Source organism: Mauremys mutica, chromosome 3, assembly GCF_020497125.1.
Source record: "Mauremys mutica isolate MM-2020 ecotype Southern chromosome 3, ASM2049712v1, whole genome shotgun sequence".
Classification (NCBI taxonomy): Eukaryota; Metazoa; Chordata; order Testudines; family Geoemydidae; genus Mauremys; species Mauremys mutica.
In genome coordinates this window covers 114,608,957-114,623,474 of record NC_059074.1, presented here as the reverse complement: position 1 = coordinate 114,623,474, position 14,518 = coordinate 114,608,957, and the positions used below count along the sequence as shown (strand labels likewise).

Genomic DNA, 14,518 nt, shown 5'->3' with positions numbered 1-14,518 from the left:
TCTTCTGTAACGGAGCTCTGATAGAACAGATTTGCCTGCCCATACAGCGATCACATCCGTACGGTCCATGCTGGAGCTCTTTTTGGATTTTGATTTCGGACTGCATCGCCACCCGTGCTGATCGGAGCTCCACACTGGGCAAACAGGAAATGATATTCAAAAGTTCGCGGGGCTTTTCCTGTCTACCTGGCCACTGCATCCGAGTTCAGATTCCTGTCCAGAGCGGTCAGTGGTGCACTGTGGGATACTGCCCGGAGGCCAATACCGTCGATTTGCGGCCACACTAACCCTAATCCGATATGGTAATACCGATATTAGCGCTACTCCTCTCGTTAGGGAGGAGTACAGAAACCGGTTTAAAGAGCCCTTTATATCGATATAAAGGGCCTCTTAGTGTGGACGGGTGTGGCGTTAAATCGGTTTAACGCTCCTAAAACCGGTTTAAACGCGTAGTGTAGACCAGGCCTCTATGCTGCTTGGATTTGGGGAGAGCAAGATTTGCATTAGCAAATGATCCCCATTGCTTGACCTGGGTCAGCCCTAAAGGACTTATAGAGCTTCCTTATTGTAGAAGCTTCTACCACCTTTTGGAACCTAAGACTAGAACTCATTTGTCTGCATATATTTAACCTTGCAAATAACTCATTTCTTTTTCTTAGTTAATAGGTCTTTAGTTAATTTATTATAGGATTGGTTACAAGCATTGGCTTTGGTGTAGGATCTAAGATGCAATAAACCTGGGGTAAGTGACTGGTCCTTTGGAACTCGGAGTAACCTCAATATTGTTGTGATTTCTGGTGTAAGGGACCATCTATCACAAAGACGGGCTTTCCTGGGCAGCAAGTACCCATGGGTACAGTCTGTGACTCCATGTTAAGGCTGTGAGAGTGCTTGAGGAGTTTGTACTTGATACTTTGTTGGTAGAATCTAAGTATGGAATTCACAACCAGTTTGGGATTTGTGCCCTGTTTCTTAATAATCTGCCCTGGAGGTTGGTATTTATGCTCCTGAGCCACTCCAGACAGTTTGACACCTGGAGGAAGGCATTTCTCACTGTTGTAGTTACGTGGACAAACTAATTAGTGAGAAGTCTAGTAGGACCTCAAAGGCTTCATGCTATGTCACTGAATGGAAGAAAGAAGATGTCACTGGAAGGAGTGGTCAGAGTCTTGACTGGCTCCTTAAAACATTTTGTTCTTCCCACCAACATCACTATGGTGGAAGAGGTATTTGTCTGAGCAGCTTTGATTCTGGTACTGCATGATTGCCACAACCACACTGCCACATCTCACCAGTTCACAACCTAACTACCTGCACTCAATGCACTATACCGGACACTTGCAACCTTATTGGAGCAGGTAAACCCTATCACAGGTTTCTCATGTCTTTGTGTGGGACCCCGGCATAGAATTGGATGAGCTAGTGACCTCCCACCTGACTATTATGAAACTCATAAAATGTGCTGTGTTTCAGATCAACCTGACTTGAGACCTATAAAAATTAATCTAACAAATACAGGTTTTACATATCAGAATGTGGAACATGTTACCCTTGAAGAAGGAAGGCTCAAAGGTGCTGCTTGTCAGAGAAATGTCTAAGTTAAAGATGTCAGTCACTGGCCTCACTGAAATCCACCTTAAAGACAGCAATTAGGAAAGAATAGGTGCCAGTCACCAATGCTCCCTAAGGTGGTAAGGTCATCTGCTCCAAATGCTTACCAACCTCTTTGTAAGAATCATTTCCAAGTTTTCTCTGCTGCTTTCAAGCACTCCCAGAAGATCTAAAACATGATGGCTGTCCTTCAGAAGTTTTCTACCATGTAACATGCTAAGTTTGGCTCAGGACAGAACATCATGGAGGCACATAACTCGTTCAATTACCTCTATGCTGTCCAAGCACAGAATGAGAACTAAGTGATCACCAATGTCTCCACAGAGTTGCTTGGGTGTAGTTTGAACTATCAGTTCTGGATCCAGGTATTATCTTGTCAGGCACTGAAACTTTCTGATGGTAATGGTCATAGGTTCTGAGGAGATATAGAGCCTGGTGGTGAGGGATATTAAGACGTTTCTACAGGATTGCATTAAAACCGGAGGTTCTCCAATTACTCTCTGTGGACCACTGGTGGTTCACAAACAGTGCTTGCTTGCGGTTCACAGAGAATTGGCTGATCACAGGGCATTGGCTCTTCCTATTTTCAGCTATTAAAATGAGTTAAAAGACAGCTAAAATACATTAACTGGTTTTCTAATATTTTTCAATATCAGTTGCTACAGTTGCCACAGGGATTTTATGCCATCATGGAAAGGTCCATGGGACTGCAAATGGGAAGGATGGTGGCAACAAAAAGTCTCTCTATTAAGAGATGGTCCACATTATTAAAAAGTTTCAGAACCCCTGAATTAGGAGGTGGTCAGGGATGAATTTAAATTTAAGAATAGCAATTCCTTTTTGTCCTAAATTTAATCCCCAGAACTGATGCTAAGGCTATACTGCTGCTTAAAAATAGAAGTATATGTACATTGCTGTTGAATATATCACAGGTGAGAAAATTAATAGAATGCATACCTGAGAGGGAAGAGAATATCAAGAAATCTTAACTCAATAGAGATGTACTGGATTATTCTGACAATGAAAGCAATGTAAATATAAATGAATGAAAATATATCAAGTGTAAGGTGTAGCACAAAATGATACAAATATTTTATATATGAGAAATAGTGTATGATCATATAGCTGAAAATTATGATATTGCATATATACAAGAGGGCAGAGTTAAGGTAGCAGCTGCAGCCTTAATTGTGATATTTTCTAATTGCTTAAATATATAGCCCTAACATTTCTTTACTGTTTTTTTTTCTTTTGTTTTGCAAGGACTACGTTTTTCATGATGGAAATGAACTCCAGCCAGGTGCTCCAGAATATTAAGAGAGCCACAATACACACACTTGCATTCCATGAATCAATTATCGAAGTTCTATTTCAGTCTGAAGCTAGAAACCACACGAAGGGAGTAATTGGCTGCTCCTAATCACCAGGATGATAGAAATAATGACGGAGAAAAGCAGGAACATTCTGAATAGCCTAAAATTGGAGTCCTGAGCCAAACCTCTCTCACCTGAAAAAATAAAGAATGAGCACTGGAAACCCTCCCAATGAGTCTGAACATTCAGAAGACATCATCATCCAGGTTTAAGTCTCTGCAAGATACTATTGCTAAGACTTCCATTACAAATAGGTTGAAATGAGGTTAGTAATCATTTTTAAAATAAATGTTACTTTGAAATATTTTTCATTAAAAACACAGAAACTATCTTCCTTCCATTTTAAATTAGGTGCATCTAATCTCCAGTTTTATAATTCCCTGCATTTCAAAATTAATTTCACAGTTAAACAATAGAATACCAATTTAAATTTATTAAATATTTTGGATGTTTTTCCACTTTTTCAATTATATTGATTTCTATTACAACACAGAATACAAAGTGTACAATGCTCACTTTATATTTATTACAAATATTTGCACTGTAAAAATGATAAACAAAAGAAATAGTATTTTTCAATTCACCTCATACACGTACTGTAGTGCAATCTCTTTATTGTGAAAGCGCAACTTACAAATGTAGATTTTTTTTGGTTACATAACTGACCTCAAAACCAATATAAAACTTTAGAGCCTACAAGTCCACTCAGTTCTACTTCAGCCAATCACTAAGACAAAAATATATGTTTACATTTACGGGAGATAATGTTGCCCGCTACTTATTTACAATGTCACCTGAAAGTCAGAACAGGCATTGCATGGCACCTTTGTAGCTGGCATTGCAAGGTATTTATTTGCCAGATATGGTAAACATTCATATGCCCCTTCATGTTTCGGCCACCATTCCAGAGGACATGCTTCCATGCTGATGATGCTCGTTGAAAAAATCTGTTAATTAAATTTATGAATGAACTCCTTGGGGGGAGAATTGTATGTCTCCTGTTTCGTTTTACCCGCATTCTGCCATTTATTTCTTGTTACAGCAGTCTCGGATGATGACCCAGCACATGTTCATTTTAAGAACACTTTCACTGCAGATTTGCCAAAACACAAAGAAGGTACCAATGTGAGATTTCTAAAAATAGCTACAGGTACTTGACCCAAGGTTTAAGAATCTGAAGTGCCTTCCAAAATCTGAGCGGGACGAGGTGTGGAGCATGCTTTCAGAAGCCTTAAAAGAGGAACACTCCAATGTGGAAACCACAGAACTTGAACCACCAAAAAAGAAAATCAACCTTCTGCTGGTAGCATCTGACTCAAATGATGAAAATGAACATGCATTGGTCCGCTCTGCTTTGGATCGTTATCGAGCAGAACCCACTATCAGCATGGACATATGTCCTCTGGAATGGTGGTTGAAGCATGAAGGGAGATACGAATCTTTAGTGCATCTGGCACGTAAATATCTTGTGCACTGGCTACAACAGTGCCATGCGAATGCCTGTTTTCATTTTCAGGTGACACTGTAAACAAGAAGCAGGCAGCATTATTGCCTGCAAATTGTAACCACCCCTGTTTGTCTGACGGATTGGCTGAAGTAGGACTGAGTGGACTTGTAGGTGCTAAAGTTTTACATTGTTTTATTTTTGAATGCAGGGTTCTTTTGTACATCATTCTACGTTTGTAAGTTCAACTTTTATGATAAAGAGATTGCATGACTGTTGTGTATTTGGTTGTCATGGGTTTTGTTACTATGGCAACTGAGTTAGACTATTAAGGGATAGCTCAGCCGGTTTCAACCAGCTGAGTGAGCTCTCTGTTCCTGTAAATAAAATGGAGGTTTTGGTTAGCTGTCTGCTCTCTGGCCTCAAGTGATTGCTTCCTACACCGGCTGCCCCTAGGACATAACAATGACAGTACTTGTATTAGGTGACTTGAAAAATACTATGTCTTTTTTTACAGTGCAAATATTTGTAATAAAAAATAATATAAAATGAGCACTGTACGTGTTGTATTCTATGTTGTTTATTTATAATTTAAATAAATATATTTGAAAATGTAGAAAACATCCAAAAATATTTAAATAAGTGACATTCTATTATTAACAGCGCAATTAATCATGCGATTAGTCACGATTAATTTTTTTTATCTCTGCCTGTCCCCTCCCCTTGCCTTCTGTCTATTTCTTATAACTAAAAGGAGCAGCAATTTAAAGGAGGGACAGAAGACATCTACTGGGGAAATGCTCAAAAAACTCACTACTAAAACATCCCAAAGGCCCCTTGGAAAGAACCTTTGCTCTGAGAACAGCACAATAAAGGTTATTTGATGGCAGTGTCATCTATTTATAAAACTTTTCCTCTGAACATTAAACACCAGATATCTCTAGTACAATCAGTTTTGGGATGTGCAGCAACCAGTGTTGACATCTAAGACTGATTCTTCTCTCATACCAGCATAATTCCAGTGTCTCAGTGTAATTACTTGTGATTTAGCTCAGTGTATCTGAGATCTGAATCAGGTCCTCAATATTTCAATACCGGAAAAAGAAATTAATTCAGGTGCATTGCGTGCTGTTGCAGGGTGCTGGAATAATAGCTCTGAAGGTGGCAACCCTTTATTAATCCACAGAAGTAGTACAGTAGGAGCAGCAGTACTGCAAGTTTCTCCAAACTACCCCACCAATGTGCTTCATACCTGACCTAGATAAATGGTAATTAACCAACCATCTATTCCCATACAACTCTTGTCCTACACTCAGAAACAGTCCACAAGATCGCAGTAATGATGCTGGGTTTTACAATATGGATACCTGTCCACTGGGAACTGAACTGACACCATCAATTTGTTTCACAGAGTGCTGAATGGCATATTGCAGAAAGAAACAACATTTAGGACTGGATTTCACTCATGATAGCCTACGGCCAGACAAATCCACTTGTGAGAAAACAAATGAATTATAAAATATTAGGGGTGAAATCCTACCCACACTGAAGTCAATGGCTAAATTTCCACTGACTTCGATTCAGCCAGGATATCACCCTCATTTTGTCATGGTTGGGGTTTTTGGCCCACAACAACAGTTGCCTCTTTGCTTAACTGTGTTGGTTGTCCAGTTAAGCAGCTATCAGTGCTAAAAAATGTGTTTGTTATTGTGTACGTACCACCTTTCATCATTCCCACTTCATAGCACTTTCGCAGCCGGCAGGCCTGACAGCTCTTTCTCCTGTTCTTGTCGATGGTGCACTGGTTAGTAGCAGGACACATGTAGTCATTGTGCCCTGTAAAGCCAGAGGAAAAAAAAGTAGAATTAATGAAAAATAGACAATCCCTTAACAGAGTAGTTTCCAGGGTTCCTGTAATACTTTATCTTAATTTCTCTTTGAGTATTTTTCACGACAGCTATAATCATAAGGAAATTGATAGCTTTCCCCCAAACAAGCGTGTTAGGTGTATACTTGTGCTTTATTACGGATGTGTTGGTAGTGGCTCTATAGTGAAGACAGAATCTAAACTTCCACTGTAAGTTCCATTTTAGTATCCCATATCGAAGAAGTGTTAGAAATATGCCAACATTTACTTAATAAAAAGAATGGACACCACAATTCTAATAGTCAAAACAGAGGACTGTCATAGAGTCATAGACTTTAAAGTCAGAAGGGACCATTATGATCATCTAGTCTGATCTCCTGCACAATGCAGGCCACAGAATTTCACCCACCCAATTCCACAACAAACCTCTAACCTATGTCTGAGCCACTGAAATCCTCAAATCATGGTTTAAAGATTTCAAGGTGCAGAGAATCTTCCGGCAAGTGACCCGGGCTCCATGCTGCAGAGGAAGGCAAAAAAAAAACCCAGGACCTCTACCAATCTGCCCTGGAGGAAAATTCCTTCCCGACCCCAAATATGGCAATCAGCTAAGCCCTGAGCATGTGGGCGAGACTCACCAGCCAGACACCCAGGAAAGAATTCTCTGTAGTAACTCAGATCCCACCCCATCTAACATCCCATCACAGGCAATTGGGCAGATTTACCGCTAATAGTCAAAGATCAATTAATTGCCAAAACTAGGCTATCCCATGATACCATCCCCTCCATAAACTTATCAAGCTTAGTCTTGAAGACAGATATGTCTTTTGCCCCCACTACTCCCCTTGGAAGGCTGTTCCAGAACTTCACTCCTCTGATGGTTAGAAACCTTCGTCTAATTTCAAGTCTAAACTTCCTGATGGCCAGTTTATATCCATTTGTTCTTATGTCCATATTGGTACTGAGCTTAAATAATTTCTCTTCCTCTCTGGTATTTACCCCTATGATAAATTTATAGAGAGGATTCATATCTCCCCTCAGCCTTCTCTTGGTTAGGCTAAATAAGCTGAGCTCTTTGAGTCTCCTTTCATAAGACAGGTTTTCCATTCCTCGGGTGAACCTAGTAGCCCTTCTCTGTACCTGTTCCAGTTTGAATTCATCCTTCTTAAACATGGGAAACCAGAACTGCACAGTCTATTCCAGATGAGGTCTCACCAGTGCCTTGTATAATGGTACTAACACCTCCTTATCTCTACTGGAAATACCTCGCCTAATGCATCCTAAGACTGCATTCGCTTTTTTCACAGCGATATCACATTGGCGGCTCATAGTCATCCTGTGATCAACCAAAACTCTGAGGTCCTTCTCCTCCTCTGTTACTTCTAACTGATGAGTCCCTAAATGCATAACCTTGCACTTTTCACTATTAAATGTCATCCTATTACTATTACTCCAGTTTACAAGGTCATCTAGATCTTCCTGTATGATATCCCGGTCCTTCTCTGTATTGGTAATACCTCCCAGCTTTGTGTCATCCGCAAACTTTATTAGCACACTCCCACTTTTTGTGCCAAGGGCAGTAAGAAAAAGATTAAATACGATTGGTCCCAAAACTGATCTCTGAGGAACTCCCCTAGTAACCTATCTCCACCCTGACAGTTCACCTTTCAGTATGACCCATTGTGTTCTCCCCTTTAACTTTTCAATTTTCAATTTTCATATTGATCCCCATCTTTTCCAATTAAACTAATAATTCCCCATGTGGAACCGTGTCAAATGCCTTACTGAAGTCAAGGAAAATTAGATCCACTGCGTTTCCTTTATCTAAAAAATCTGTTACCCTCTCAAAGAAGGAGATCAGGCTGGTTTGGCATGATCTACCTTTTGTAAAACCATGTTGAGTTTTGCCCCAATTACCATTGACCTCAATGTCCTTAACTACTTTCTCCTTCAAAATTTTTTCCAAGACTTTGCATACTACAGATGTCAAACTAACAGGCCTGTAGTTATCTGGATCACTTTTTTTCTCCTTTCCTAAAAATAGGAACTATGTTAGCAATTCTCCAGTCATACGGTACAACCCCTGAGTTTACAGATTCATTAAAAATTCTTGCTAATGGGCATGCAATTTCATGTGCCAGTTCCTTTAATATTCTTGGATGAAGATTATCCGGGGCCCCCGATTTAGTCCCATTAAGGTGTTCGAGTTTGGCTTCTACCTCGGATGTGGTAATATCTACCTCCATATCCTCATTCCTATTTGTCATCCTGCCATTATCCCTAAGCTCCTCATTAGCCTCATTAAAGACTGAGGCAAAGTATTTGTTTAGATATTGGGCCATGCCTAGATTATCCTTAACCTCCATTCCATCCTCAGTGTTTAGCGGTTCCATTGATAGTAGGACTCCTGTGTTCTATTACCAGCTCTATCATTGATTTGAGGTAATTTGGGCAAGTAACTTAGTGCCTCAAGTTTAGCTATCTGGAAAATAGGTGAAATATCTACGTACCTCCCACACAGGTCTGTTGGGTGGAGTAGGTAACTGATTACAATACTTCACAAAAGGTCCTTGGAATGGAAAGGACCATAGAATATTTTTTAGCACCCACAACACTTTTGGGCAGTGAAAAAAGTACATGAAATCATAAAAACATAATACAGAAGTGCCAAATATAAATCAAACAATCAACTAATTGCATTTCATATCTAGGTGGGCTTCAACTTGGGTTAAATTACAAATTTTAAAAGTGACAGTGTTTAATAGAGTATTCCAGCAGTAGTGCCTTTTCACTGCGAGCACCACTGCATTTGAAACCTGTTGATTCTTGTTGCAGACAGTTACCATATAGTCAAGTCTGCCACAATAGAGGTGATTACTTTCCATAGGCTTGTTATCTATTCCTAGTAAGATGTATTAAATTTATGCACAAGGATTTTTCTTGTCTCACATATTTAAAAAAACAACACCCTACAACTTTCCAGTTATAGAGAAAGTTGCTGAGGATGGAAAATGCTGTCCAAACAGATCTTGCATAGTGTTCTTTATTTTTCCAACTAAACAGGACAAGGTACAGCACAGAATGAAACAATTTTACTGCAGAACTGTTTGTTCCTTATTCAGGTCAGGGATCAGTTTGAGGTAGAGTGGGATGGGGGCTTGACAGAGGCCTTGGTCTCATCAAACCCTCTATCCTTGATTATACATTAGAAAATACAGAATAAAAACGGCTATCAGATTACACCAAGAACATCTGCTGTTTTATGCTGCATAATTGGGATCCAATCAAAATCAGCTGCAGAACTGGTAACTTGCTAATATGCTGACAGCAGACCACACACTGCCTGAAATAAATAGGCATATTAATTATTAGAATTAATATTATTTATAAGCCCTGGCTAATAGAGTGGTGTGACTAAAACAACCTGAATCTGCAGGCTGTGCTCCAGGACTGAGCTCAAGAAATATTTCAGAGATACTACCTCAATCTAAGCAAGCCCATTTTAAATTTTCCACTTCCTTCTGGTATTATACAGTATGTTCTATATCTGATTCAAAACATTTCACATGTAAAAAAGTCAAGCTGGAAAAAGAACAGTTCCAACCACATAAAGATGTGGTATCTATTAGAAAAAAAAGTAAAGTAACATTAAAAAAAAAATCTTGTTTTATATGGTCAAATTAAACAGCAGCAACAAAAAAAAATCACTGTAGATCTTGTCCCCATTCCTCAGTCTCGGTTTATAAATTGAATGTGAGAGCACTGAAATGGAGAAAAGAGTGTAAGCATACCCTTTATTGTGAGCTGTGTGTGGTAGTGTTGCTTATCTTGACTGTTAAAGATCCTGACTTTGCTCCGATAGCATTCAACAGATTAAAACTCACATCGAGACCAGGAGCAGGACCTAGCGCTTCAATTCAGCAAACTACTTAATGACGGACTTAACTTTAAGAAGGGAGGTGGTAGTTCCATTGAGGTCAAAGTTAACGTATGCCCCAGTGTTTTGTTGAATTGGGATCTAAATGGTTAATTTTCCTATTGTGGGTGTTTTTAGAGATATCATGGGTTTACATAGCTCAACCGTTCTTTTTAAAGTCTGCCTTATTAATTAGTAGTAGTAGTAGTAGTAGTAGTAGAATATTCTGTATATTGTACAGCACCTAAAGATGTTCTTGGCACTTTACAAAACAGTTTACAAATTCTGGTCCCTTCTACAAAGAGCTTGCATTCTGGTTATAGAGGTGAAACCACATGCACAGGTAACAAACATTTAGGAGGGTGGGTTTGAGGAAGCACAATGGCAACTGCAACAAGATCAAGGCTATTCATTAGGCCAAAATGGTTCTCTCTCATGATCAGAGAATATTTCTTGTTGCACACGCTGTATGAAAGATAGTAAAACACTTCTGTTGTGAACTGTGCTTTCTCTTAAGAGTCATCAAAAGTCACATGGCAAGTGTCTAAGTCCAGGCCCATCGCACTTCTAAAAGATTTGCATCGTACAGTCCCTATAAGGGCCTGCCTCATAGACAAAGGCCCTGACCCTACCAATAATTCCATCTGGGTCAATAGCAAGGATGCAAATAGTGCAAATGGTAATAGTGGTTGTGTAATTGGACACCTCTACACAAGAAATTTGATTGAGATCATCAGTTCATTTCACATAGGCTAGTAAACAGCCATCAGATGGTACCACCTTTCAGTCACTGGACTTAAACTACTAGCCTATCCTATTATTATTCCGTGAGCACTCCCACAAAAAGTTTAATTTCTAATTTGATGGATGACATTCATTTCACTTCAGTGAAGGAAAATAAGAATCTATCCCAGAAATGATGAGCTCAAAAGTATGTTTAATTTAATTAGTGTAGTCACCACACATACACAAAAACCTAAACTGAAACCAATATAGATTTCAATACAGCAGCACAAGGTTTCAGACACTTTGTATAATTAGATGCCACCACCTTCTGTTCCATAACACACTCACATGTAATTTATTGTCACTGGAATTATAAGAGAGATAATTAAACTGATTAAAGTGATAGCGGTGATTAGATCTAAATTCTGCTCATTTAGGCCAAGTGTTCATTTTAAATGTTGCTATTTCAAGCATTCTTCACCCCCGTTGTATCAGGACAGTAGGTTCTAGGGCACTGCATTGGCAATACAAAGCTATTCTATGGACCCACATCAGCCACATCAGCAGTATTTCATTAGTCCAGCTCAAAAGATAAAATGTGGAGTTTCCCTAAGGCAAACAACAGACTGGGGCTCAGGCTAAAGTTTTGCAAGGCAAAACCCTAGAAGAATCATCTCAGATGTTCAGAGTAAGGTTTATATTGTTGTCCTGATTAGGAATAAAGGAGAATCCTTGGAAAGGTGGTGAGATTTAGACACTAGTCCTGGGCCGGCACACACATCACATCGAATGAGGGTTGGGAACTGCCAGTTCACATCTGTCTCCAAAGTTTCTTTACTGTCTCCCAATAAGTCATCATTTTGATTTCAAGAGTTCACCACTTCCTGACAGTCCCCACACCTACCTCTGTGACAACTCTTCACATTGTGTCCCCAAATACACAATTTTGGTTATCATTGGGTATGTCCATAATATAAACTGAAGGCCCCTGGACTTTGGATGAAACGCTGAATCACTGCTTTTAAATCTAAACTAAAAGCTGCTTATTGTATGTAAGATGAAGTTTTTAATATGTGGTAAAGGGCCTCCGGTTTTGTATACATCCATTATTTTCTTTTCATCCGGTGAGCAATTGAGTCTCACTTTGTGGCCTTTCTTTCAGAGGAAAATACAAAGACACTGATGAATGACTTAAAAAGAAAGAAGGACCAAAATCTAAAAAGTACTATTATAATTTATACATGTCTTTGCTGTATAGTTTCACTCCAAGAAACAAATTGGGATATTCAGCTGCAGTGACATGAAGCCAAAAAAAATATACAAAGTCAGCCTTTGAGCAATTTCAGACCAGTCACTAAGTCATAAAATAGATTTGACATCCAGACCTCCTTTATAAGGCTGAACTGAAGTTGATAGAGCTACAACAATTTATACCAGTTGAGAATCTGCCCAGCATTCTGAGAAGAGCAAGACAAATCATACAAATCAATCCCGTTCCTTGAAGTAAGAATGAAATTAGCCTTTGCAAGTTCATTTGAGGGTTCAAGTTAAATTTTAAGCTCTTCTCTGGAGCAACCATCTTTTTGATCTGGCTCATAGGTGGCATGGTAATACAAATACAATAGTAATAAATTCAAGTTTTCAGGGGATTCACTGCTCAGCTACACTCTTCCCCACCAGCAAATTTTAGAGCCCCTTTCTCATCTTAGCTACCTTCGAAAAGGGGGGAGCTGTTGATGAAGGAGCAAGAGAGGCTGACTGAGAAGAGGGAAGTTTCCTATTTACATAAACCTCAGCCTTGCTTAGCAAGCATAGACCAGGGTATGCAAATGCAGATCAAAGTTGACCCAAAACTGATTTTGAGTACTTTGGAGCTTTCATTTGAGTATTTCACACTGCTTCAATTTTGAGCTTTAAAAGGGAGGAAATGCAATAGTGAAACTGATCAACCACAGAGTAATTTGTGTGTGTCACTCTGATGGACAGAATATCTGCTGAGTCAGTGTGAAGTGATGGAAACAGCTACAAGTATGGCTGAGAGCTCTTTTTATTTAGAATAGTACCAGGTTCAATCATCACTGAATTTGCAGAATGTTACCATCCAATTTTTATGTTCTCAGCTAGTTTGACTTACCTAATTTCACCCACATGGTGTACAGCTACAATAAGGTAACTATGTGCATCACGCCAAAAGTCCTAGTTAAGAGGTAACTCAACCAAACATCTTAACTCTACAGCTAATTTACATGCAACAATTTCATTAGTTGTAATAAGGTAGACTCAACAGATGGTGGATTGCGTGGTGCATTAGTCACACCCATGTAACATCAGGGGCTTTCAGCTACTAATGTATATTAAATGCTGCCTCACGTGCCAGATTTTGTAGGTCACTTTCAAATTCCAGTGAAACCCTCTCCATGTTCATAAAGCCCTTTGAGTCTGAACAGTCCTATGTTTTCAGTAAGATTTGACTTGAACTAACTAATGAGATTCCTCTCTGCCTTTCACCCCTCCTTCTGCCAATCCAGTTACCCAGACAAATTGAAGCAAGAGAGTTGGAGAGCAAACATTGCACAAGAATTGGTGTGGACACTGAATTTGCTGTTATCTGGACTATTTCATAATCATTAAGCACAGAAGTCCATAAAGAATGACACAAAAAGAAAAGCATTACTTTAGAAATACATCTAATTATTTTCTATTATAGCAGATCAGTGGAGAGCTTTTCCACCAGCCTCCAAGCCCAAACCTTAAATGGCATTTCATTTTTTTACTTATATAATCTCTAACAGAATGAGAAAAAGACTAAAGCATTGTTTGTGCATTAAAATTCCTCCGCACTCCAATGTGCCTCTTTTCAATTGTAGATACGGTAATAAAATAGGAAGCATGTTTTTTCCAGATGACATTTTTTTTTAATAAGTCTCCAGTCCACTTGACTGTGGCAGATCCCAATCTCTGAAGGAGTCTGGCAAGGAACAGTGACATTTTCTTTCAGTCTCTCTCTACTTGATAAATCACAATTGTTTTAAATGTCTGGCACATGATCAAACCAACAGCTGTATTAAAGAAAAAAAGCATGATGTATCACTCGCAACCATCTCTCTCATTGTGATCACTCCAGAGACAATAAGTAAGTATTTTCAATGATGCTCCTTATGGCTCAGAAACAAAGTTACAGAGTTACACAGTCATGTAGGACTATTATTTCTGGAACTTTCGAATGACACTTCTGATATCCCCATCCTCTTAAACTACCTGCGTAAGAAAGGGGAAAAATACTACTATGCAAATACTTCATAGCCAACATGGTGATACAAACTAAAAATCAATTAAGTCCCTCTTGACTCCCCCCTAAAAAAAAATTCAGTCAGCTACTCCCAAGCAGAAAATAAACATATCTAATTGAATTTCATATATAGCCTCTATTGTTGGATCATCATGGAGTACATGATAGTTTGGCTAAATCTTAGGTACTTATATGATCTTGATTGCTGTAGTATCTGAATACCTCACAATGTTTAATGTACTTATCCCTGAGAGATAGGGAAGTGTTCTATATCCCTGAGAGATAGGGAAGT

At 39.0% G+C, this 14,518-nt stretch overlaps 1 protein-coding gene across 5 annotated transcripts in view; it reads right to left on the bottom strand.

Annotated features, from left to right (window-relative positions):
- The window catches only part of ESR1 (estrogen receptor 1), a 285,513-nt gene that overhangs the window by 102,244 nt on the left and 168,751 nt on the right, over positions 1–14,518 (bottom strand). For all 5 annotated transcript variants that reach the window (XM_045011673.1, XM_045011671.1, XM_045011672.1 and 2 more), the window contains one exon: positions 6,148–6,264. In XM_045011673.1, the coding sequence (XP_044867608.1) occupies positions 6,148–6,264 (117 nt within the window). The remainder of the gene's footprint in view (positions 1–6,147; positions 6,265–14,518) is intronic.